The sequence below is a fragment of the Clytia hemisphaerica genome, unplaced genomic scaffold (assembly GCF_902728285.1).
Source record: "Clytia hemisphaerica strain Z4C2 unplaced genomic scaffold, Clytia hemisphaerica genome assembly, whole genome shotgun sequence".
NCBI lineage: Eukaryota > Metazoa > Cnidaria > Hydrozoa > Leptothecata > Clytiidae > Clytia > Clytia hemisphaerica.
This window is the reverse complement of record NW_027103852.1, coordinates 2,029,080-2,055,662: the sequence shown is the minus strand read 5'-3', so window position 1 is coordinate 2,055,662 and position 26,583 is coordinate 2,029,080. Positions and strand designations below refer to the sequence as shown.

The 26,583-nt window shown below is 35.2% G+C and overlaps 2 protein-coding genes across 2 annotated transcripts; one reads left to right on the top strand and one right to left on the bottom strand.

The window, feature by feature from the left end:
• Positions 1-6,909: 6,909 nt before the first annotated feature.
• On the top strand, positions 6,910-12,896 carry LOC136808000 (chymotrypsinogen 2-like). Its single transcript, XM_067064639.1, has 5 exons — positions 6,910-7,010; positions 8,849-9,192; positions 11,295-11,568; positions 11,876-12,070; positions 12,692-12,896. The coding sequence occupies exons 1-5, from the start codon at positions 6,971-6,973 to the stop codon at positions 12,817-12,819; spliced, it is 981 nt and encodes a 326-aa protein (XP_066920740.1). The 5' UTR covers positions 6,910-6,970; the 3' UTR covers positions 12,820-12,896.
• A 4,660-nt stretch (positions 12,897-17,556) lies between these two features.
• LOC136807886 (testis-specific serine/threonine-protein kinase 3-like) lies at positions 17,557-26,054 on the bottom strand. The gene is made up of 11 exons (XM_067064504.1): positions 25,797-26,054; positions 23,480-23,572; positions 21,901-22,079; positions 21,099-21,154; positions 20,681-20,831; positions 20,230-20,306; positions 19,287-19,399; positions 18,977-19,021; positions 18,743-18,793; positions 18,325-18,440; positions 17,557-17,751 (listed from the first exon to the last, which is right to left on the bottom strand). Exons 1-11 carry the CDS (start codon positions 25,956-25,958, stop codon positions 17,634-17,636), a joined length of 1,161 nt encoding a protein of 386 aa, XP_066920605.1. The 5' UTR covers positions 25,959-26,054; the 3' UTR covers positions 17,557-17,633.
• Positions 26,055-26,583: the final 529 nt, after the last annotated feature.

Sequence of the window (26,583 nt, the reverse complement as noted above, 5' to 3'; positions counted from 1 at the left end):
ATTATTTTTTTCGAAAATCAGGCTCCGTCACATTTTGGCCACCACCATTTTGCACCTTTTTACCAAAAATCTAAAGATTCCTATGATTCAATCCTGAAAAAAAGTTGGTAACAGACGAACGGACGGACGAACAAACACAGGTTAATTTATAGGATCTCCACCGGGGTAGGTCCAAAAAGTGTATGCGGGGAAGATTCTTTTTGAACTTTTCTCAAAATCTTTTTTCTAGGCTTTTCATCAGCAGCAATTTATGTTTCTATGACGACAGGACGAGATGTAGAAGTGTGTGGTAGCCATCAATTGCAGTGCAGAACAATTGACTTTGCGTTGTCAAAGTCAGATAATTCTTTAAATGTCGTCTTGATTCTTGAAGGAGGCTCTTCATTAATCACAGGTATATCTGGCTATAATACATTTTTATTAATATACAGTAGGGATCTAATAATTCACATCAAAAGAGTCTTTGTTTGACGATTTAGACTTGAGACTATTGTCTAAAATCGCTGGGAGAAAATCCCAGAATTCCCAAAATTCTTATGTTTGAAGATATACACGTTTTTTTATTAAAATAGTGTACTTTGGCTGAGGGTGAGCATCATTCTTGTTTTTCTATTGTTCTAACTCGGAAATCACACCCTAATATTCGTATAGAAGTTATTCTTATAAAAAAGCGTGTATTTACAGTAGATTTTTCTTTCAATAAATCTACGATATGAGACAGGGTTGTTCCCATTCCTTCCTCGATATTGAGAGCATCAAAATCAGAAAAAAATCAGCGATGCAGAAGAACCCGACAATAGTTTCAACGAACTCACCAGCAAAATATTTGAGACCAAATCTTAAGAAGATACGTATCGATTCTGTGGATCTTTTTGACTTACAATTAACGGGTTTACAAGAGGGGAAACAACCTATCAACATTGAAATCACCAACTGCAACATACAGCTTCCAAAGGATTCAGATCTCTTAAATGTTGTTGATACAACAACTTCAATAATGATTCGAAATAGTCATCTAATTGGTTCAAACAGCTTCATAAGACTATCTAATTCCTATATGTTAATCAAAGAATCCAAAATCAAAGGTTGTAGTTTGGAGATAACCAACAAAAGTGTGTTCGAACTGTCAAATACAACTGTGGAGACTGGTGGTAGATTCAAATTTGTTGATTGTTATGTTTTGTTTGAAAACAGCAACTTTACAAATATTAAAGATAAAGCACCCAGCAACGGAATGATCCAGGTTCAAAGCTCTTCTGTCAGATTTGAGAACATTGCTATTACAGCGAACAATGTAAAGACCACTTTTCTAAATTCGACATCATCTATGATCCTAATCATTGATGTTTCATTTACCTCCAACGATTTCCCATTCATTATTAACTCAATCAATGATGAGATTGTCGACATTCATAATTGTTCATTCGCTGACAACACTTTCCGATCAGGCATTTCAGTTTATGGAACTGATAAATCAGTTAGAATAAACCATGCTTCGTTTCACGGTAACAAGATAAAAGGTCTTGGTAGCCTGATAGAGATAAACGACTTGAGTGCGACAACCATATGTCAATTGTTGATAATATCTATGCAATACGATTGAAAAGATTTGGGGACGACAACAACATTGTCGAAAGCGCTTTGCTTCATATATCAAAAACAAGACGTAACCAGTACAATTCCAATGAATATTGGAGTCTGCGCAAAAAAGGTACACAATGGATCGAGAAATCACTACAATCAATAATGTAACGATCGTCTGCCTGTCCGGAAAAATATCAACTCTGAACGTAATAAAAAAGCAGAAAAATACTGGGTTTATAGACCTAATTTCAACTTTAACATGCAGTCCTTGTCCGTCTGGAACTATTTATTTACTGTCTGGTTCCAAAGCCTGCTCTAGTCTATCATCAGTGGAATCTTACCCGTTTATCTTTGACGATGAGACTTTCAATAATGGGGTAGTCGATGAATATTGTAGCAAATGTCCTTTTGGTGCTGTTTGCACTTCTGGAGTCCTTAAAAGTCAAGATAATTTTTATGGATTCAAGAAGTCTGACGGTACCGATAATTTCGAACCATGCCCCGATGGATATTGTTGCTCGAATGATACCAAGATTTGTACTACTACAAAATCGTGTGGCAGTAACAGGATTGGAAGGTTCTGTGGTCGATGTCGAGATGAATATTTCATTAAATACTTTTCCAATGACTGTTCACCAAATTTTGAGTGCAAAAAGAAACAGCAATTTTCATTTTGGCTCTATTACTTTGGAACGATAACACTGACCTTTCATATAATATTCTTTGCTAAAGACCTAAAAGCGATGTTGAAAACACTCATCATATGGTTCTACAGAACCAAATGCTCAACTAAGCCAAATCGTAAAACCCAAACTGAAAACGAAGAAATAGTCAAAGAGCTAGAAAAGAAAGAGAATGAAGATCAGGAGAATAACGAGGTGAACGAAGATGAAGAGAGTGGAGCAGAAAACGAAGAAATGGACAAAGAAGCATCTTTCACATTTTCTGCTATTTTCGGTATTCTCGTCTCATTTTACCAGTTAAAGTCTATACTCTCCGTAAGATCGAATCCGTCTACCGGGATATCGTTCATCGAGAGCTTCATGAACATTGGCTTAATTCAATCCTTAATCAGTCAAGGATCTCTTCTTTGCCCTACACGTAATCTGACTGTCGTGCTACGGGAATTGGTTAAAGGTTATCTTTCTACTGCACTGATGTTATCGAACCTTCTCATTACATCTTTCATATTCGCAATTACTTCACATTTATTTCCTCGTAACTCATATAATATCCTATCTTGTCATGTCGGATTGTATATTATTCTGACGTTTAATTACAAAAACATCTCCAGAACAGCTTTGCATTTGATCAACTGTATAACACGAGAAGAAGTGACATTTCTCTACCTTGATGGGGAAATCGAATGTTACCAGAATTGGCAGATCGCAAACATCGTTTTCGTTGCATTATGGGTCATACCGTTCCCGATTCATATTGCGATCGGTTATAAATTGTTACGTGAACGAAAGATACCACTTTGGTTTTTTTCAATCGGGCTGATTATTCCAATCATTGCTGTTATAGTAATTTCGTTTATCCTCATTAGAGAAAAATGTAGTGTACAAAACAAGGAGAGGGAGAACGTCTACCAGCTGGATGACAAACTTCAGGAGCGTTTCGAAGAGATTTTTGAGGAGCCCTACAAGCCACGTTTTCATTGGTGGGAGTCCTGGCGACTGATCGAACGGCTGGCCATTGGTGCATTAACGACGGTCATAATCAATCCTGTAACACAGACATTTTACGTAGGTCCAGTGTTGATTTTCATCCTTTACTTTCATTTTCGTATGAATCCATTTAAGGAATCGATGGTATTGTTAAAGAGACTGGATCTAGTGTCTTATTGTTGTCTTTGTATTCAAATGTTATTCAATGCAATGCGGTCGGTATCTTATATGTACTCACTAGCAAACAACGAGCTGATGAGCACTATCGAAACAATTTGCGGTTATTGCGAAGAACTTGTATCGCCACTTTGGTATTTAGTATTTTCGCTTCTGTTTTCAAAAATGTATCAGAAGATATTGCAAGGATTGAAGTGGATGAAACATAAAGTTATTGCATTTGTTTTTCGAAAGTTTATTTGGAATGAGAATGATTTTTTTACTTGGTAGGTCAGTTTGTGCATGGGACTTAATTTTCGTTTCTTAACGAAAATTCTCGTTTTTACGACCATGTAAACGTTATACTAACTCGACTGAAAAGAATGTCCCCGTCTTTTAGCTATCGATATAAATTTTGACTAAAAACAAAGTTTCAACTTATAATATCTCCAATTCGTTAGCCAATACTTTTGTTAGAGAATAATTTTATCATAACATCATTTAACGACATTTCTATGGATTTTTTCATGTTATATTTATAGTAAAGAATATTTTCTAAAGTGCTTTGGAGAAGAATCTTGTACATGTTACATGTAAAGGCAAAGCTAAAACGGGTCCAAGAGAATTCTAAGCAAAAGTTGAACATTTTTGATTTGAATATCGATATTTTCTCGGCATTCCTTCTGTTTTGTGTTGTATTTTACATGAAAAACTTTTTTTCCTTTTCATTAACACTTTTTCTTCGTTGTGTTATATTAAAGAATTTAATTTTACCTCAAGAGAACTAATTTAATTTTTGCGAGAATAACTTTCGCGGTGCGAGGTTACCAAAATGGCATATTTTGATGAACTAATTTTTGCGGTTGATACCCACTTTTTGCCAAAAGTTTTTGAGGATTTTCACAAAACATTACATTTCTCGGTATTAATTTTTGCGCCAGACACCCAAACACGCGAAATTCTGCGATAATTACTTCCGTGAAAATTAGTTCTCGCAAAAAGTAATCTGTACGTATGAGTCTCAATGAAAGATAATATAATTGAAAAGAACTGTAAATAATTTTTTTAGCTTATTAAAAAATTCCCTTGTGACAACAAACTCCATTTTGAAATTGCGTTGAATTATCAAAATCGAAACCTTGTAATATTTTACTTTATTGAAGGCCTAAACCCCTCCAGAAAATGATTTCAAGAACTTTAAATGTTTTAAAATCAGTTTTTTTATGGTACAGTTGTACTACTTGGCCCAAATTAGATATATGAATTCGGGCAATTAATTTCTCATTATGGTGGCCCCAAAAAACGGCGATTTAGGAGCTCACTCTGTGGCAAGGATTTTGAAAAGGGAAGTTACATTTTCAAGGTAATCTTCTAGATTAGAATCCTCAAAGAGTGTCCACAAAATGAGTTTTGAATATTTCTTTTTGATTTTCCAATTCATTTAAAATTGGTCCTACATACTTAGTAATGATAAAACACTAATTTATACCAACTGTAGAAAAAATGATATTGTGAAAAGAGGGGAGGTTTGAAGGGGTACTGAAAACTGAACTCCCGAAATACCGGAATACCGGACACAATTAACTCCAAATACCGTCACCGAAAATTGTTACATTTCATTTTGGGCCTATTTCGTGAGGAAAGGTATTTCAACTGCAAGAATTGTTGATGAAATATGGAGTAAGGGGTACCCTGTTGAAAACTTCATTTTCGACTGTTATTAGCTCAGAATGTCAGACGAACGATATGATTTCCAAGTGCAAATAGCATAGAAGAAGTGAAGTTTAATTACTGACAAAGTGCAACCATGGTTTTTGCCGACCAAAGAAAATTTTGATTTTATCACTTTCTTATTTGGCTAAAAACACTATGTTTTAGAATGGTTTTACTATTGTAACCAAGTACCTCAAAAAGCTCTTTTTATGGACAATTCTTTAGTTCTAATTTGAGATTTGAGAATGTTGTGTTAATTTACAGGTCCGCTTTTGTGGCTAAAAGAGTGTTTTGTGATAAAGGGACTCCAGATTGGTTTAGTCCGTCCATTTGACTTTGGATTAAGTGGGGATTAAGTTTTACTCTAAGGAAGAAAAAAGACATTTGTAAGTGTATGAGAGAAGGTAGCACTTTCTTTGTAAAAAGTCATTATCTAAAGGATAGTGGATGGACTGGAACGAAACCAGTCAAGAGCTTTGCCACGAATGCCATAAAAAGGAACATTTTGTATTGAAAAGAGATTCTATTCAGCGCGTAATCAACACAGAGAAAAGTAGCCATGACGAAAATCCAAGAGCTTGGATTAAGTTCAAAGTTAAAAAGACAACTAAAAATGTCATCAGTTTAGTAATTACTGTTATTTATTTGGGAATCATGTAAAAGATTAATTTTGTAAGAAAGTCATTTCAATTACACTTTGAGGGTTTCTGGGGAGTTCGTAAATAGTAAACATGTATATTGATACCGTCTGCTAGACATTAATATGATAATTTTTGCTCTTCATCATTGATTCTTTCTACGGTGATTAGATTGACACATGTCCGATACAATTTATACACTTGGTCGTCACAGTTTCTCTGATACTCAGGGTAAAAATCTGTAGCGTACACAGGGGTGAAGGAACATTTGCTTAGAATAGCAGATTTAACGACACCGTAATAATGTGTTTATACCACGAATAGGTAATCGCTTTGTCATTAAAACGTTGCTCTCCTACGCAGATCGTTCTTCACTCCTGTCTACGCTACTGAAAAATTGTGTAGATTGAAAACCAGGTGACCATGCAAATCACACTGGAATAAAATAAAATCATTGTATAGCAAAGCCAAAGTCGAACCTCCATTGCAGGAATTGACGGCACACTATTTCAAACATTTCTTGCATCTTGAAATTCGACTGGTATAGCGACTGGTTAGGAGACTAAATGATTAGCGTATTAAAACAGAAAGGTATTGTGGCTAAAAGATCTGTATGGTAAAAGTTTATAATCGGGTAGTTAAGTTTCGACCAAAGTATGGACAAAGAAAGAAGTATCAATAACTTTCTCAAAACCGGCAGTTCTATTTCTGAATTAATTAATAAAAAGAAATGTTCTTCCTCCGCAAAATTATGGTTGGCTCTTCATTTATATTTCTATCTTTGATATTCTTATTTGGTTCACAGAGGCTATTTGTATCATTCTGGGTCAGTTTTGAGCGGCTTTCATTCAAGTCGAAAAGAACAAAGTGTGAAAGGTCAATAAACTTTCAATTTGTTTCAAAATCTTCCTTCCACTGTTCAAATCGCGTCCCAAGTTTTATTTTATTTCTAATTTTAATAAGATTTATGATAGCCACCTGTCCAAACTTTCTGATGTAATAAAAAACACACTAATGACTTATTTGTCAAACAATTACAAACTTTTATTGCAATTGAGAACAATTACTTCAAGCTGTATTGCAAAAAAAGCCTTCAACCAAAAATCAGACAATGCAAATAGTCAGCTATTTAAAGGAAGTAAAAATCCCCACCTTACCAATTAATCATTTTTTCCTGAGTTGCTTGTTCTTCGCATAACAACACCCAAAATGTGGTCTTCCTCTGTTTTCATCTTGGCAACTATCCTTGGTAAGTTTTCATTTCGCCTCGTTTGTATTTTTTTTTTATTCATAGAATTATATTTTACAGGTCTATCGACCTCTACGAAATAATTTTAGATTTATAAAATATTGTCTAATTCTTCATCTGTCGTCCAGTCGTCAGAAGATATGGACAGAGAAGACGTTGTTTTGGTCTTTGTCCTAGGTTTTTGAACTAGGCGATGGTGAAGTCGTCTGTAATGCTAAAGCCACCAATTTCATTGAATCGTTTCAGCTTATGCAGATTTTGATTTTTCTGATGTTTTTTCTATGTAATTCGTCATTTGCTTTATTTCTTCTTTTATAATCTGCTTGGTTTTTATTTCAAAGTCAGCCATCTTATTGGTTAAGATGTTTTCGATATCGTTCTTAAGGCTGCGGTTCTTGGCTAGCTGGTTTTTGAGCTTTTTAAAATGACGCCGTCCTTCTTCTCAATCTCCCTCTGCATCATATGATACGAGTTCTCACCTATTTTACTCATTAGAGATCGTGTTATCTGCACGCAATTCTGACATAGATATTGTTCGTTATAAGTGTTTGCAAAAATTTGCAGCTGATAAAGCGGTAATTGTGTGCACTCGTAGTGTATCATGCGGTGGTATTTTCGGCATTTTAGACGGTTTTGGTCATCGTCATATGAGCAGGAGGTGAGTGTGCATGTTTGGTTTTGTTTAGCTTCTTCAAATGGTTGTTCTTCTTACTTTTTGTCGGTTTTTCGGTTCATGTTTTTGATTTTGCTAAATTTCAACCATTTTTGAAGAACTACACAAAATGCGTGTTGACTGTATTGTTGACTCTCTCTAGTTCGATCTTAGAGGGATTAAGAATTCTCATCGAATTAGAGAAAGGTTGAAATTAAAGAAATTATTTTTATAGTATTTTCTATCAAGGGGACCAGCCAAATAATGTACTTCGAATTAACGAAAGATTGGAATAGTAAAGGGTCGAATATAAGAGAGAGTACAGTCAGTACAGTCAGCAGTATACATGATGCAGTATTGTTCTCCTTATTAGGTTCTTACCAAATATTTCAACCGCAAAAGTTTTGTGATACTAATTCACCTATCGCACGGTTTTTTAAAGAACATCCAAAATTTTCGAAAGGTCCTTACTTTTTTCTCTTATTTTCACCATTTTGAGAGTATCGTTGTCCATTTTCTTAAGAAAATAGGTGTTTTGAGGTCCACAAAGCCTGAAATGATCTTAACTTGTTCTTAATATTACAGGCCATCGAAGCCTTATATTCTTAAACATTTTGTTCTTATGAAGGAAAAAAACGTATAGAACATTTATTTGAAATGTAAAAAAGGCGGATATGAGATCTATTACTGCCAGATAGCAAGCAGTTTACACTGTCCATTCAGCGACTACAAAAGTATGAGGCATGCATAATGAAACTCTTACAGTTTTGCTTCACAGCTTAAATTCAGTGAAAGCTAATCTGTGGTGTTCGTGGTGTGAGAGGCATCTGTTCTCACAAGTTAAGTTTCAGTGAAAGTGTTGTACTATCTCGATCTAATTACAATTATATGGTCAGAATATTTGACAAAAATGAATTTAGCTGCAAAATTTTAAAAACCACAAGTTTCAACATGAGGCTTAATACTTAAGAGCTTAGGAGCTAAAGATCCAAAAGCTTGTAAATTGTCCCGCTAGGATGTAAATGTAGCCTGGGAGCCATTACACCCCCTTCAAAATCAAAATATCCGATTAGATAAAGTAGCAAGCCTGAAAATGCCATGCTTATGTCATGCAAAACGCTAGATACCCAAAAATGCCAACATGATTGTAGTATAAACTTTTTTTTCTTTTTTTCCTCACCTATAGTTGCAGTAAACAGTCAAAAAGTGTGCAAAGATCAATCTCCAACCAGCAATTGCCTCTCATGGAAATCAAATGGTTTCTGCAGACAAGACTACTCAAAACTCTACTGTGAAAAGACATGTGGCTTCTGTAAAGGTTCATCCACACCTGCCCCGCCAACTACCGTTTCAACCCAAGGGCCACCCCTCCCGTCTTCAAGTCCATCAGAATGTGGGCGATCCACTGTTCCACAAAGTCGCATCGTGAATGGCGAAGATGCGAAGCCAGGAGCATGGCCGTGGATTGCGTCGCTTCAAACCACCAGTGGATGGCATTTTTGTGGTGGAACTCTAATCACTCCAAACTGGGTAAAGCAATTATACATCCTGGCCTAAAATAAAAATATCCTACAAAATTATAACGCTAAATGTTCTATCAAAATCCCGATCGAGATAGAAAATCGTTTCTTCCTTATGGCTGAGAAAATAGTTGGGATAGATAAGGAGTGAATTTTTTTTTTTGATTTTCAAACGGGAATGAAACAAGGGAAAATTTTCCCATCGAGAGTAAAATTGAAGAGTGTTTTCTCAACGGGGACAAAATTTTGGCCACAATTTCCAGTAAAGCTAGGGTCTGGGGCACATGTATGTTTTATCAGTGTGAATTTGTGGAGGTTAACAATAAATGATATGTCCTTTATACACATTGATCGGGTGGGTTTCTTTCTACAATCATGGTTGAAATATATTGAGAATTTTGGTTATTTTAACGTTCTTCAAGATTTAAAGTTCCGGCGAGAAAGTCGATTTTGGGCTATCTCTTTAATTTAATCGAATAATTCAATTTGGGAGGGGTTAGCAGACTTCCAGGCTATATTGAGTCTTATTGGACTATTTTTGAACTTTTGGACTTAGATTCTAAGGTCCCAAGTCTTAAGTCTCATGTTAAAACTCAGAGTTAAAACTCTACCCTTCAAGCCTACTTTAGATCACTTACAAATCGATTGTGCTTTAAAAACTTCCCAATGGATTTCGCTTTTTTCTCAAATATTAAAATATCATGACCTTGGTTGTCTTTGAAAATTAAAAATGCCGATTTCTGCTCTGCAGGGGGTCTAAAATTAGGAGAAAACCCCAAAGATTTGAAAAATAACCCTTTTCCGACCATTTTGAGGCATTTTCATTATTAGGTCAAAATCAGTTTTTTGTGAAATATTTCACTTTTTGAGAAGCTCTCGTTTACGGAAACCCAAAAATACCAATATTTGAATAAACTTTCAATTTTTAAAAAGTTTTTGTCTCTTAAATCGAAGAAAGGGATATCTTTAACCGGAAAATATGCCTTAAGTTTGAAATTAGACCCCCAGCAGAGCAGAATTTGGCATTTTTGATTTTCAAAGACAATCAAGGTTGAAATATATCGAGAATTTTGGTTATTTTAACGTTTTTTAAGATTTAAAGTTCCGGCGAAAAAGTCGATCTCTTTAATTTAATCGAATATTTCAATTTGGGAGTTGTTGGCAGACTTCCAGGCTATTTTCGGAGTCTTATTGGACTATTTTTCAACTTTTGGATCCTCAGATCCTAGGGTCCTAAGTCTTAAGTCTCATGTTAAAACTCTACCCTTCCAACCTACTTTAGAGCACTTACATTGATTGTGCTTTAAAAACTTCCCGATGGGTTTTCCTTTTTTCTCAAATATTATGACCTTGATTGTAGATTATGGTACATCATATTTAGGATTTTACCTAAGACTCTCAATATGATTCGTGTTAACATTTTTTTTATGTCAAAACTTACGATGATCTGGCAGATGATGCCTCAGAAAATATTTCATTCTACCGGGTGTTTCAGAAAATATGCATAAGGATGTAGTTAATCTTCGAAAAAACTTAAGATTTTATAAATCCAAACTTTTAACAATTCGAAGGACGAAAGACTAACTTGAATTTTGAGCTATCATACTTTAAATTTGTTTCACGTATTCAATAGTGGTTAAAGAAAATCCTAGCTAGTAAAGTTCAGTGACTTTCTTCATAACTTTTGAGCACATGAAGTATATTTAAAGTATGATAGCTCAAAATTTAAATTGGCTTTTCTTCTTTCTGATGATGAAAAGTTATGATATATAATATTTTAGGATTTTTATTTAATAATTCTTGACGGCGACTTTCAATATATCAATGGAGCGTATCGAATAGTAAAACGTTGTATGAGTGAAGGTAGAGAGTCTTTTACCATATTTACCTAGCATCCTGCCTGGAATATTTCATTCTCTCCCAATCCGGCTGCTAATCGAAGTATCGATTGACGTCGAATGAGCTTAGTAACGCTCAAAATGTAGATGTAGAACCACTGACCTTTATATAAAGGTCAGTGTGTAGAACGATAAACTCTGTATACACGTTGAATTAGAGAGTGTCAACTGTAATACGAATCAAGGTTGATATTTGATTGATGATTACTTTTAGGTATTAACAGCCAGTCATTGCACTGAAGGCCAATCACCAGACAGGATTACCGTCAACCTTGGAGTTCACAACAGAAACAATGATGAAGCCTCCAAACAACGAATCCAAGTCAAACGAATCATCATGCATCCAAGATACAGCAGATATAACCTGAATGCAGATATCGCTCTATTGGAATTGAAAACACCTGCTCAATTGAACAGTCGTGTACGCCTTGCGTGCGTACCGCAAGTTGGCGTTTATCCACCAATCGGAAAACAATGCTACCTTGCAGGTTAGTAAAACGATGTTAACAGTCTTAAGGGGGAGTAATTATTCAAGAAAAAACCTCCATGTCTCAAAAACTAAACGCATGCTTTAAAAGTATTCCCTGGGACTCTTTTGGCCAGAAGAAAGTCGTTCAGAATATGAAATTTTCCTCTTGTACATGCGTAATACCTCAAGTTTTTACTCTATAAACAACTTTTTTCCCTCCTTCGTTCGGAGAATTTTTGTAATTTCTTTGTTGTGCAAGTTCTTTTATGACGGAACAGGAGCGGAAATTTGAGAATAAAGAAATTTATCATTGTACAATATCAAAGGTTGGGGAACGACAACCCACCCAGGGAATTCACCGGCCATTCTCCAACAAACACGACTACCAGTTGTTCCAAGCCAAAAATGTCTAAACAGTCAAGAACATGTTTGTGTCGGAAATGGATTCAATCCACGTCCAGATGGTTCCCAACAACCAAATGCATGTCGTGGAGATTCTGGTGGACCGTTAGTCTGCCAAGGTAAGTGTTGTCGCCCTTTCATTTTCTATGTTCTTTTCTTTATTGAACAAGAGCACGATCGCTGTTGACAAATCAAAATTATTGCCTGAGGAAACTAAGAATTTTCTGTTTGTCTGAGCATAAATTTTGAGATTGACCCTGTTTCATGTAGATGGGACCCTGTAGACTTTTCTTTTATAAGCAACTCCAATTTTTGGGTTTCCGGTTGCTCAGCATTAGAGCTCATCTTCGGAAAAATATACCATATCAGTGCCATAAATATCTTATATATAACACTAGATAGAGCTACTCTGTATTTCCCAAGCAACGGCACGTGAAGCAAATAATGCGCCACTTTTCGGTACCGGCAATTTGTTCAACCAATTAAAAAACCTAAGTGGCGCGAATAGCCGACAACGCGAAAGATAGGCTTGATCGGTTAAATTGCCGGCACCGAACTACTTATTAAAGACGGAGGATGATTTTGATTCAAATAGGGACAAGTAGCTCTATCTAGTGTTTTATATATAATATCTGTGATCAATGCTTATTGAGCCGAGGACTATCGTCTCCCATTGTTTGACTAGGTTTAAACAGGTGTTGTGAACGATTCAGTTAAATGTCTACTTTATTTCCCACCAGGTTCTGATGGTCGATGGGTGTTGGATGGAGTTGCAAGTTACGTTTACACTTATTGTAAATATTACACAGCTTACACACCCGTCAACAAATACTTGCCGTGGGTTAGACAATACGTCAGCGGTGTCTAAAAGAACGATATGGAAAATATTAAAGAAAGTATAATGTAAAGATACAAATTTGAATAAAATTGAGTTTATCAATCCAATAGTTGGAAGTTTATTGTCGCTTGGATCACGAGAATTAAGTTTAGATACGTTTCTAGGGATTCTTACCGGAGAAAACACCATCCACCTTGCCCGATGTGGGTAAACAATCTCTCGAAATGTAGCCAAACTTATCCTAGCTTCCCATGTTTACTTGAAAAACAAATATTAAAAATCAAAGAAATCTATTAAAATCGAACCTGGGGGGGAGAGGACACTGGCCTGGTGGCTAACGGAGATCTGCCGAGTTTGAAAAGTTGACCCTGTCAGATATGAATATTTGGTGAATTTTCCCATTTTCACCCTGAAAAGTGGTAAAAATTACTGAAAGTAGACAAAAAATTTAAAAATTTTTTAATTTCTAACTTCAAAATTGTCCAAAATTTTCGACATTTTCAGATACGCATCTTGAAAATTATTAAATTTGGGACCCTGTCAGATATCTTCAGAACCGAAAAAGGGGATCCCTGACTAGCAGCAGATCCCCGTACCCAATTTTTCCTAAGTGCCTCTCCGGTATAACTCAAACCCCTTTAACTAGAATGTCTTCTTAACTCGAACAAGTATTCTCGTCACGTTAAGTTAACAATACTCAACTCGACCTCACTCCATAACCCGAACAAATTTGTTTTCCCTATGCAGTTTCGAGTTACGGAGACTGTATTGTAATAAAATCTTAGTCAAAGTATGTCATTTCGACATCATTATCAAAACTATAAATTTCCAGTGACATTTCGACCCAGGTGGGGGGGGGGTACTTAGGCAAATTGAGGTTACGGTAAAAGTCACCCGCTTAAGGGTACCTTTTTTGAATTTCCAAAGTCCCGCTGAATGTAGGTGAAATCAGAAAATCAAATTTCAGTCCCACTAAGGTAGGAAAAGTAGGAAAATTTCAACTTTTTACCCCCGGAAAGATTTAAATTTGGTCAAGTTAGTCCCAATAAGGATCCTAAAATTCACAAAATTTTCCTTTCTTTTCTCCTTTTTAGTCCCGGTAAGGGTCCAAGGGTCGAATGTCGGGCGGCACCCCCCGTCAGCTCGCAACCCTAGTACCCCCATTTCGAAAATTGAAAGCATTAAAGTCAAAAAACGAAGATTCTTTTTAATCTTTCTAAAAAAATATTGCTATTGCTTCTAAAAAGAAACAATGTAATTTGCGTTAGAAATCACCCATTTCTTTTTTTGAGAAACTCGATAAAGGTAACAAAATTATGAGAATATTTTAAAAATTTCATTTTCATTTATGGTCAAGAGAATTTTACGAAATCTTTTTTAAAACAAAAGAGCCTATTTTTTAACTTTTACAGTAAACAACAAGACTGCTTAGTTCTCAAATTCCAATACTTCACTCCCTAAAAATAGTTCCTAGCTCCCAAGACCATCACCAATATTCTCTAATACGGAGCCCAACTCCCAAGGAATAGGCTTACTTGCTATAAAGACCACACTAGGACATTTTTCACTCCATGACAGGCCCGGCGGAAGAGAGACTAGGAAGACGAATGAGATTTTTTTCCTCAAATTCCTAGCAAATACCAATTGATTCTCATAGACCATCCCCTGGGTTGAAACGGGGGTTGAATTTTAGACAAGGCTAATGGTATGTTTAAACTTAACACGAAACACTGAAGCTGAATTTTGAAATAATTGCCAGACCTGGGTCATGACATCAAATTTCAGATGAAGGTGATTTAGAAATGTCACATGAATTTTTTAGGCTTGATAACTAAGTTATAGTAATACCTTCATCCTGAGTTTGAACATCTTCTACATCGTGTTCTTCATCAGAAATTACTTCATCTTCGTTGTTTTCGCCTAAACACATGAACAACACGAGGTTTACTTCTTGTTTTTAGCTTCAGTTTCAACAGCAATGTTTTTTTACTAGTTTGAGTAAAGAAAACGATTTAAGTTAATTTCATATTCAAAGTTTCATGCCATCCAGCATACCATTTCAACAATGTTTTTTTCACACATTGAAGCTAAGCCATACAGTCTGCCCATTCTCAATGACCCGGTAGAATTTTTTCAGCCAGTGGGATAAAAATAAAGGACCAAAGCTTGATAGGGATTAATATTTCCATTTTTTCTTATAGGCTGGGGATTCAGGTTCCATTGTTCTCAAGTCAGAAAATTTATTGGGGATGGGGAAAATAGTACAATATTTCGCAGTAAGTATTTATTTAATTGATTATTTTCAGAGGGGGATGGGGAAGCAAAATTGGAGTATACTTTTCGACTGGGGACGATATTTTGAACCTTTTTTCAGTGTGAGAGGTCCCACCATGTCTGTGAGAAAGGGTTGTATACAACACAAAACTTCATGCGGTTTTATCCTTTGAACCTTGCTCAAACAATTGGCTAAAGTTTGAACTCACATTTGATGGCTGCCACGAAAACCAAAAGTAAAAGAAAATTCCATAACTTCATCTTAACCGATAGAATCCTCTTCTGTTGAAAATATTCAAGAATTCAATAATAATTTTTAAAGCCTTTGAGGAGCTATTTAGACATTTTAGTCACGCAAAGTAGACTAGCTCTAAACTTTCAATTCTCTTCCCTTTTGTAACCGTTTGTAATCCAGTTTAAGTGGATATTTTTATCCAGGGATAAATTCTAGAAAGACTTTGAAATAAAGAGGTGATCCCTACAAATCTGCGATACAGGAGTGCATTTTCATAATAAGTCAATCTCCTCCTTTCTTGTGTAATATCGTTTTTTATGCCTGCTATAATAATACTATAAAAGTTCGCAGGCCACCGTGCAAGAACATGGGCCTCTATGAACCGCTCTTTGTTCGGTGTACAATTTTCTTAAGACAGAGTTTTTTCCTATGGCTCCCCCTGACTTTGAATTTAAAGCTTTGCGTCCTTAATTGAATTATTCATTTCTTGGGATAAACCACTCTTTGATTGTCTTCTTTTCATTTTTCGTAAGATTTTCTGTCACCCGGAAGAGCAATCTTTCTTTTTTAACAATGTATTTTTGTCTCTTTCGTTTGCAAATCGGACTTTTATTGGTCGATAGCGTTTTTCATCTTCTCTTTCCTTCGAAAGTTTTCCGATTCTTTGAGTTTTTTCAAATTTTATATTCCTTAAGCGTAGCATCAAAGGTAAGACTTTTTCATGAAGGTATTCTTCGTCATAAATTTTGATTGACTTCTCTGAATCTTCAGTGGGTTCGTCAACACCATTAAGAATGGAATTGCATGCTATGGATTGAATCTGTCGTTCCTCCTGTTTTTCCCTTCGAAATACGTTTTCTATGTTCTTCTCAATTTGCCTCGACGCGACTCCTGCGTAGCTTTGTGATCTATTTTCTTCTTTCGTTTCAATAATGTCTTCCATTTTCTTTTCGATTGTTGCCATTCTGGTTTCAAAACTATCCTTTATTTCGCTGATTTGACGTCTTTGGACTTCAGTTGATTGATTTCTACGTCCTCGGCTTTCATTATGTTTCCACAAGCTTTTATCTCCTTTCAAAATCCTGAAATTGTTGATGTTTCACATGAATTAACCCGTTCCAATAGATCAAGAGTTATCACGACGCAGTTTTGACAAATGAAAGCTCTCGATTTGTATGTTAGACATAACTAGATTTTATAGACAGGGAGCTTTGAACAAATGTAGTGTACGATTCGATTGCACTTCTTACATTCAAGTATGTCTTTGGATTTTCCTTCTTCACTTGCAACACATTCAGATGGGTGCAAAGGTCGTAAATTGATGCTTGATTCAGTTGTTTTTGTAGATTTTCCTGAATTTTCTCCCCCATATTTACATCTTTTAACACATCCGTTCAGTTTTTTTTTGACGTCAGAATGAAAAGGTCCAGATAATACTCTGGTATCCATCATCAACGTAAATAATGCCCGGGATAGACGCGGACACTGCCTAACAAACTTTAGAGGCATTCTTGACACCGACCTCTAAAGCAGAACCTTGAGACTATGTTTGACAGAAGTATTAAATGTTTTCATTATTCAACTAGTCCAAACTTACAGACAAACTTCTAATTGAGATATTAAGCAGTTTAAAAGGTGTATTTTGCCGATCAGCGCTCTTTTACTTGAATAGACCTTTTCACAAATTACGTCACGAACATCACTTGCCTCGTATTCAAACAATTTTCATAGTAATTATGTCTCTTGAGACATTAAATGATTTTTTAATTAATAGAAAGTAGTTTTAATAAAATCCGCTGGGAGTTAATCACCATGGCAATAATTTCAAAACGAGGCAAGTGATGTTCGTGACGTAATTTATGAAAAGGTCTATTTACACTCTCTAATGGTACTTTAACCCTAGCGTAAAGTAAAGATTCTTTTAGAGAGCTACGGAATATTTTTGGCTGGAAAGTTTCTTTACAATGGTTTGGATTGTTCTTAAAACAAAGATTTTACATATTCATCCAAAACAACAATGAGAAATAAAAATTGAGTATTTACAAAAAGGCAATAATTTACAAAATGTATGTGGTGATTTGATCTTACTTGGATACCGATTATACGTTAAGACAATTGGGTCGCACAATCTTCATTGGCAAAAACCGTTTTAGTCTTCAAAAAGGAAAATCGATTCGCAGAGGGCTAGATCTAGACAGGGGTAGTGAGGAGTAGGTGTATTGTTTATGAGTCGTTTTTTATATTTTGTTTTAGTTTTGATTTTGGTTTGATGTAACACCATCATTGTATACTATTTACAAAATTGAAAAAAACTAATAAATTATTTTTGCTTAATTCATTCCCAGAATTCCATGCAAGGAAAATGGTGACCGTTAGGATAGTCCCATAATTCAGCAGGCTGAAAATGATGTCCATTAGGGAATTTAGGATTGGAAGCGACATTCACGTGATCTCTGATACAAAACAAAGAAAAATTGTTTTTAAAATGTTATATGCAAACAAAATATTGACAGCACATTGCCTATTAGGTGGATTTTGTAAATGAAAATCAAAAGGGGTATAGGGGTAATCGATAACTTGCTAAAATGCCATCATTTTCAGATGTTAATCTCTTCAGTGTGCAATACCTCAGCTTTCTTTTTTTGAAATCTAAAACTTCGAACTGGCATAAAAGCTTGTAGCTTTAGAGTAAGACAGCAGTTTTTGCACCATTAGAAGGGTATATTTACACTCTTTCTGAAAGCTACATGTGTATGCCTTTTTTTAAATCAAGTGGTCAGGTGTTATTCGTAATTCTGGGACTCGATATAATATATTGGCTAATTTTGAGCGTATATACAGGTCACTTAGATTTGAAGGGTTAAAGGGTATAACTATAATTTGCTTACATAGCATTTAAGACATTAGATAGAGTGAATTTCACCGGTTGCACAAATTGCGAAAATTATTTCGTTATTTATGCTTTATAATTACTACACCTGCTTTGTAAATCATCGAAAATAAAAGCTTCGAAGTAACAAACTTACCGTTTGAATGTCTTATTGTCAGCGATGAAGAACGTACGAAGTTGGTATTCGTTTGATTGTACTCTCACATCTTGCGAGGCGAGTTCTTCTGATTTTTGGCTCTTCATTTTTTGTGCCTAAAGTTAACAGGTTTATATTTAGTCAGGTTTACATTTATAGAGTTTCATTTCCAAGTTTCCTGCAAGGATTACAAAGATCAATTTTTGAGACTCTCAAAAATGTTGCATAAATTAAAAAAATCTAGTTTTGAGAACTTTATAAGTCAACTAATGATTAAAGTAAGTTTAATAAGAACATCTGAAGTCTGAAAATCATAAGGAATGAGAAAAGCAAATTCTCGAACAATATTTACTGGTTCTCATAATCTGATTATTTATGAAACGGTAAATGGACGTTAAAACAACATTGTGCTTCTTACCTTTTCATTCGAATCTTTGTGAACGCTCACTTGACAATGTTGCGATACAGTCTACAAAAATGATGAAAAACACTTACATTATGAATTTTTTTTTGCAACTTTCGAAAATCGTGCTAGACAATAAACAGACGATATAAATTGGGGATTTCTTTTAGTTGGGTTTTTCCCGCGGTTCTGGTGTTTCTGCATAGTAGAAATATCGTTTTCATTATTCACTATATCAAAGTCTTTTACCTTAACAATTTCTTTCTGTTCTTTCTCAACACTGTTTTCGGATTCCTAAAAACAAAAAGCGTCCATTGTTAAAATTTTGTTCAGTTTATCCCTGTCTCTTACAATACAGATGGAATTTGGACAAAATTTGACTAATTTGACATGAGAAAGGCAGTGCTTCGGGGGTACATATTACTTTTTGTTTCAGGGAAAAAAATTCTAAACCTTTTGCTTTTAAGTCGAACTCGGTCCCTTAAAGTTGATGACCAAAATATACCAAATACAAAGTCAAAACTTCAAAAGGCTATATTTAAGAAGTCAATTGCCATACCGTTTCAATAACTGAAGGAGAAGGTGTTAACCAAGAATGGTTGATAATTTCTGACGTAGAAGGTCTCAACGCTGGGTCGTGGTTCAACAATTTGGTTAACAGATCGTGCAATTCTAAACAATAAAAATAAAGTAATCATTAAATCACGTTCCCAAACTAATAGATATGAAAGGTCCTCTCGGTAGAAGATCTTCCGATAATGAAAATCTAGGAAAGGATGGCTAAAAACACACTTTTTAGGTTTTTACATTATGTACCTAAAATTACAGTATGGATTACATACATGATGAAAAAGTGTTACTCTTGTCTCTCGAATATACGTCCCCCCGCTGATTACTAAGAGAGAAAAAAATCCATCCCCCCGCTCTTATTAAGAACCCCCTCCCTGCTAATTAAATTTGAATAATTCAATATTTTATTACAGTGTAGATAGACCTTAAACTTGTTAAAATATTCATTTTTGTTATAGTATTGGTTCTTATTTTACGTGTTTATTTGTTAAAGTTTCTTTTTTGTTGTTGAAATTGATATCAGTTAAAAAAAATTCTGTCTTCAAATTACCCCCCCCCACCCGCTTATTAGAAATTAGAAAATTTTCCTACCTCCCTGCTTATCCTGACCCCCCCCCACCCGTCTATTCGACAGACAAGAGTAATAGCCTTAAATTCGGGTTACTTATCCATTTCTCGTGTCCTTACAATAAAAAGAATGAACTTGTCCGTCCAGTAAGTTTTCTGGCATAATCTGTATAGTTAAGTAATTAAAAAAGCTTTTCATCATTCAAAAAAATCGAAAAAACAAATATTTACGTTAGCGTCGAATATATACTGAACATAAAGTTGATTCATCCGAAACAAGTAATTAGAGGGCTAAGAATTATATGATATAGAACTGAAAACTGAAAGATGACATCTGTTTAAAACAAAGGAATTATAAAGCATACCGTCAGACACGAATAAATCTTTTGACCAATTAATGGGAAGAAACTTTCCTGTCAACATTGCATACAAAATGGCGCCCCTGAAAATGAAAGCAAAAAGAAAATGTAAAAGCATATTACAATATTATAGTGGCCGTGGGAAAGCAAAATTCTGATTGATTTAAAAAACAGCGTTTACGAGTTTTGATGCATAAAAGCAGGGAAATAGAGGAACTGAAAGATAAAATATAGGAGCGGGATTCTTATACACAATCTATTGAAAGCAATGATTAAATTTTATTCAGTTCAATCTTTTTTTAACCCTAGTCACTTTCGTCTTTTCCAGAAAGAGTAATGCAGTTTTGAATTAATCGGCTCTCATCAATCACGTCAGGATCTACATCACAAGACACAGGTTGCTATGGAAGAACTGTTAAAGATGAGTTTAAAATCAAAGAGAAAAGCATTAGCTTACAAGCTCCACATGTCTGCTTTGAAAGGGTTGTATGGCGTGTTATCGAAGCCTATGTATCCACGTAGGACCTCAGGAGCCATGTATTCCGGTGTGCCACAAAATGTTTTGCAACCGTTACCGGACAAGGTTGGAATGATTCCAAGACCAAAGTCTGAAATGAGAAAAAAAATTATATATTTTTGATTTGTTTATAATCTGAATATTTTAATTGCTGTAATCTCCAGCAGGTTTCAGACCTCCATCAAAAGATATATATATAAGTGGTTTATAAGTACAGCTTATCATAGCGTCTTATTTGGTGGAGTTCTAAAATTTTGTATTTACATCTTCACACTTAGTATAAAAGACTTGTTTTGAAATATTATTGGAATGAATTTTGACTGGTATGGCTCATGAAAACATTGAGAACAGAACGTACCTGTAATTTTTACAGCTCCATTGTGATCAATGAGAACATTCTCTAATTTCAAATCACTGAAACATAAAAACATGAATTTTGTAAAATCCGTAAAATTTAAGTTAACATCCTTTACCCGTTCGTTCTACTACCCACTTCACCAAGTTTGTTTGTAGTCTCCAGTTCATGGTACTTCTGCTACTATGCAGGGTATACTCGTAATTGGCAGCTATGTATTAAAAGTATTAAAATTACAACCCTGTGCCACAGACCCGGTGAAACCCCGTCACATTGAAAGATTTGGCCAAAATTTCGTCCCGGTGGGAAATCGACTTTAATTGCATCCTCATTTGAATTTCAATATAAAAGGAATCGCAATCCAAGGCCATTCATTCCAACTGGTTTTTCAGCTTGAAGCAATACTATACATAGAATTTCTGTCCAAAGTTAAATTTTTGATATAAAGTTTTATCTCCGCTGGTGAAAAAAAAGTTCCAACAGGGCTGTTAGACAGGAGTGTAAAATTAATACTAAATGTCACCCAATAGAAGGAAGATGAAGAATCACTCCTGTGAAAATGCTAATCATGCTACATTTCTACAAGAAATTGATCTTTTTCTTCTTCATTTTTCATTTTCATTTTTCATTTTTTCCCTAAATTTTTACTTGATAATATTCCACTCACAAATATTTTTTCAACGAGAACAATCGCAACTTGATTCAAATTCTAGTAAAAATTACAGCAATTTTTGTCTCAGCTGCAAATTATTTTGAGACAGACTTTAAAAAGGTTACCAATATGCAATGGTGAAGAAGATCTTACCAGTGAGCAATGCTCTTCAAATGGCATTGATGAACGCCATTCATAACTTGTGTGAAGATTTCACTTATGTTTGGCTTTGTATGCATTCGTTCGTTTAAGGTTGTCATCAAGTCTTCTTTGCAGAGCTCCATTACTAGGTAGCAATGATTTTCTCCATGAAAGAAATCCAGCATCTGGACCTATAGGAAGATAAAAAGTGTGAATTGTCACATATGTAACGATCTAATACACCCCTGTCTCACAGCCCTGGTTGAACTTTTTCCCATAGCGGGGATGAAAACTACTATCAAACTCCAAATGTGATAGACATTCTAGAAAACAAAGTCGATTTTCTAGAGGAGCTGAAATCTTAGGGTGTTTTCCCCACCGGAGACAAAATTTTGGCTAAACTTTCCAGTGAGTAGAGAGACCCACTGGGTCTGTGACGCAGGCGTGTTCTAATTCACTCTATTGGTAAGGCCGTAATATTATTTCCAATAAAAATAATGCCTAGGGTCTGAAGTTTGTCGAACAAAGATTGTCTTGTACGGGAATATATAGAGCAGTGCAGAAGAAAGTGCTGAGTGTTTTCAACAGAGTTAGTTCGGCAACCACAGAAAGGGTCTAAGGTGTCGCGGAAGCCATGTCTAGATTTATGCTCGTTGAGATGGCTGCAACCGACCCGAAGTCGATTAAGAAAGATCACTCCTTGAATGTCAGGAACATCAAAAACATGAGATTGCTTGGGTCTCAAAAATTCATAGACTGCTTTTTTGAAAGTTTTAATTGAAGGTAGATCTCGTATATTACCTCCCAGAACATTCCACTGAGATATGCAGTACGGAAAAAAAGTGTTACGGAAACGCCCAGTTCGTATATTAAGAGGATAAATAGGATTTCTTGTTCTAAGGCCACCTGGTGCTGTAAGTCTTACTGGCAGGTAGTTACGTAAATACGAAGGGGCTAAATTGTTAATAATTCCATAGAAGAATGTCATTCTTCTAGCAAAGCGCCTGTCAGCAAGACTTTCAAGACCAAGTTCTGAATATAGTTTTTCTTGAGACGTTCCACGAAAACAGCCTGTTATAGCTAAACAGGCATTATATTGAATAGATTCAAGCTTCTGCACAAAGGTAGCATTTCCCGGGCGGTCATATACGATATCACCATAATCAAGATGAGGCCTAATGAAAGATTTATAAATGGTTAGTAGAGATCTCCTAGGCACATGCTTGCGAAATCGGTTAATAAGACCAATTCCTTTATTGGCCTTTTTTATCTTCTCGTCTAGAATTTATTTATTTTATGGCGTGACTTTAAATGCCTTTTATCAATAAAGTTTAACAAAATATGAAAAAATATGTTTCTTCAATTTCTTCACTATAAGTTTCTGGGATTTCAGTATACCTTAGGAAGTACTGAAAGCTCATTTGATAATATTTATATTCTGGGGTAGCTCTCCGTGGAGCGGTGTCTGTCCGGGCAATTCCACGAAAAGTTTACAGTTGACACTCTCTAATTCGATTTCAAGGGAATAAAGGAGCGTATCGAATAGTAATGCGTCAACTTGTATATAAATCTGAAAAAAAAAGATACTTACAACATTCTGACAACCTTTCAACAAGTTCATTGCGTTAAGCTCCATTATTATGGGTGCCATACCACGTGAAGTCGGCATGACTTTAATAGCAACCTTCAATGAAAAAGGAGGAATGATGTTCAAATTTCTTTCCCTAATATGATTTTGAACGTTTTGAAGTCACTGTCTAACAATGAAGCCAAACAACTTTGAAACTTTAGGTATCTTAACTAAAAACACGACCAGTTTCGTATAAACCACAAATCAGAGTTCAACATAAACTTACTTGGTCACTTCGTCCAGAGGAGCGGAGCCGTCGAGCGAGAGGATCAATAGGGCAATTAAAGTTCACATAAGACGCTTGCTTCACTTGCCCGTACCCTCCCTCACCTAGGCTCCGTCCTAGAACAAAACCATGCTGCAGACACTCGTGTGCTATGGTATGAGCTACCATAACGAGTATTCAAACGTTTCAATATATGAAATTTATGCAAATTTATTCAACTATCTTCTCAAAATGAGCAGATACAAATCCTTCAAGTCTAGGCCTGAAGGTGGGTTTCGAATAATGAAAAACATTTTTTGAAATTTCTTTTTCAATAGCTAACTTTTCATATTTGACGTCAAATAAAGTTTTGCACTATGACGTCAATTTTTTTAGTTTAAGATTTATTTTCTTTTACGTAGGAGAATCCACCCAGTCGGCATACAACGTTTTTTCGACATTTATCTAACGTTCCCAACGTCCATATAACGTTAGATGAACGTTGAAACAACGTTGGGTGCCAGCTGGGCAGACACATAAAATACACACGATACACATTTTTATGACCTACCAGTGACTAATGAAAAGTTAACATCCTAGTCTTCCTCCCCAGTAGTGAAAGAGATCCTATATTGTGGTAGAATTTTGTCTTCCCCGCTTTAAATGTGAGAATTATTTCGCTTCCCGCCGCTACAAACAAGTCCAAAATAAACAAAACATCCTCTGACTCGAAAAACAATTTAATACCTTGTGGATATCGTTATAACCGGGGAATTTCAACATGTTTGATATAATATGAGTCGCTTTAAATCTGTCTAAATTCTGTTAAAGGATTCATCAATCATTGTCCAAAACTTGAAAATGCTGACTTACATACCCGGCGGTACTAGGTTTACGAGGGGACAGGTATGTCCGTGCTAAAACTTGAAAATGCTGACTTACATACTTATAATGTTACAATAATGAAATCATTTGGAACAGGGTCCTGTCAATACTACAATCTTGGTTGAAATATATTGAGAATTCCGGTTATTTTAACGTTTTTCAAGATTTAAAGTTTCAGCGAGAAAGTCGATTTTGGGCTATATCTTTAGTTTATTCAAATATTTCAATTTGGGAGGGGTTTGCAGACTTCCAGGCTATATTCTGAACCTCATTGGACTATTTTTCGAACTTCTGGATCCTCAAATTCTGAGGTCCTTAAGTCTAGCGTCAAAACTCAGAGTTAAAACTCTACCCTTCGAACCTACTTTAGAGCACTTTCAAATCGATCGTGGTTTCAAAACTTCCTGGGGAATCTTTTTCGCGAAAGTAAATGTCTTTGAAAATTCTTAACAGGTCAATTCGTGAAAGTTTATGCTTGCGAAAAATTCTCAAAAAAAATGGAAATACATAAAACCTGAAAACCCTAATAAATATCAAATTTTCGGCACTTTTTTATCCTCTAATCCCTTTTTAAAGTCGAAGAGCAACCGTCTTAAATCGGATTTAAGGAATATTTTACACTTTTAAGGTTATTTTCATTCGAAAATTGTCATTTCGATCCAATAATTTGCGAAAATTTATGGTTGCGAAAAACATTTTTTCCTCAAATTCGCGAAAGTAAGTGTCATAAGTTTCGCGATTTTTCGACCTTACGAACATTTGTACGCCTAAAGTACCATAGTACCTCTTTTACGCCGGTGATAAATCGAGTCCGTCGTAAAAATAGCAATAAGGTATAGAAAAAGTAAAAGAATAAAGCAAAAGATTTTTAAAAGAATATTCGTAATAAAATTGGCAAAAGATTAAGAATACGCTAAGAATATCAGGGTCATGGAATTTGGTAACATGACACAAAAATGATGTTTTAGGTTTTTTTTTACTTTAACTTTCCAACTATCCCCGAGTAAGACTCGACAGTGCTTCAGGTATAAATTTACTACATTTTAAATTCAGGTTAAAAATTCGATCCTAACCTAAGAATACCATAGAAATATTTTAGGATGATTTTTCACGGAAAGTTTAAGAATATCCATGATGAATAGGAAGAGCGTAAAGAAAATGATAGTATAAGAAAGAAAATCAACTTACTTGGTCATTGTGTCCAGAGGAGCGGAGCCGTCGAGCAAGAGGATCAACTGGGCAGTTAAAGTTCACGTACGACGCTTGCTTAACTTGCCCGTATCCTCCCTCGCCTAGGCTCCGTCCCAGAACAAAACCATGTTGTAAACATTCGTGTGCTATACCACTCATTATTATTATAATCGATATCAATCGTTAGAGATCAATATGAACAAATCGATACTACTATTTCTCACGAAAAAGCGAGAAAAATCCTTCAAGTGTCTATTCTCAAAGGTGGTTCGAAGTATGATGATTTTTTCGAAACAATTTTTTCTTTTTTCTTATGTTTTTAATTTTTATTTGACGTCAAATACATTTTTCCTAATTCGATACGTCAATTTTCCACAAAAGATTGTAGCGAGATAGCGTATTTCAAATGCCTTTGCACTTTATAATTGTATACTGAAAGTCAGAAACTCGGTTAAAATTATTTTTTTTCTTTATTATAGCAATGGTGTTTTTTTCTATTTTATGGTGGACATTTTCACTTTTTTTGGGAAAATTATCCTATTGTACTTCTAAGGCTAGGTAGCAGCCTCAACCTAAATTAAATACCGTGAAAAGCACAGCTCAAAATCATATATTTACGCTGTGCCGACGAATCGAGATTCCATTCATCGCGCAATCAGCGAAGACAAAAGTAACCACGACGACCATCCAAGATCTTGGATGAGCGTCATAGTCGATATTTTTATTCCCGTCGTTGAAAACACAACTTACAAAAAGTCATCAATGCTTTGTAAAAAGAGTCAGT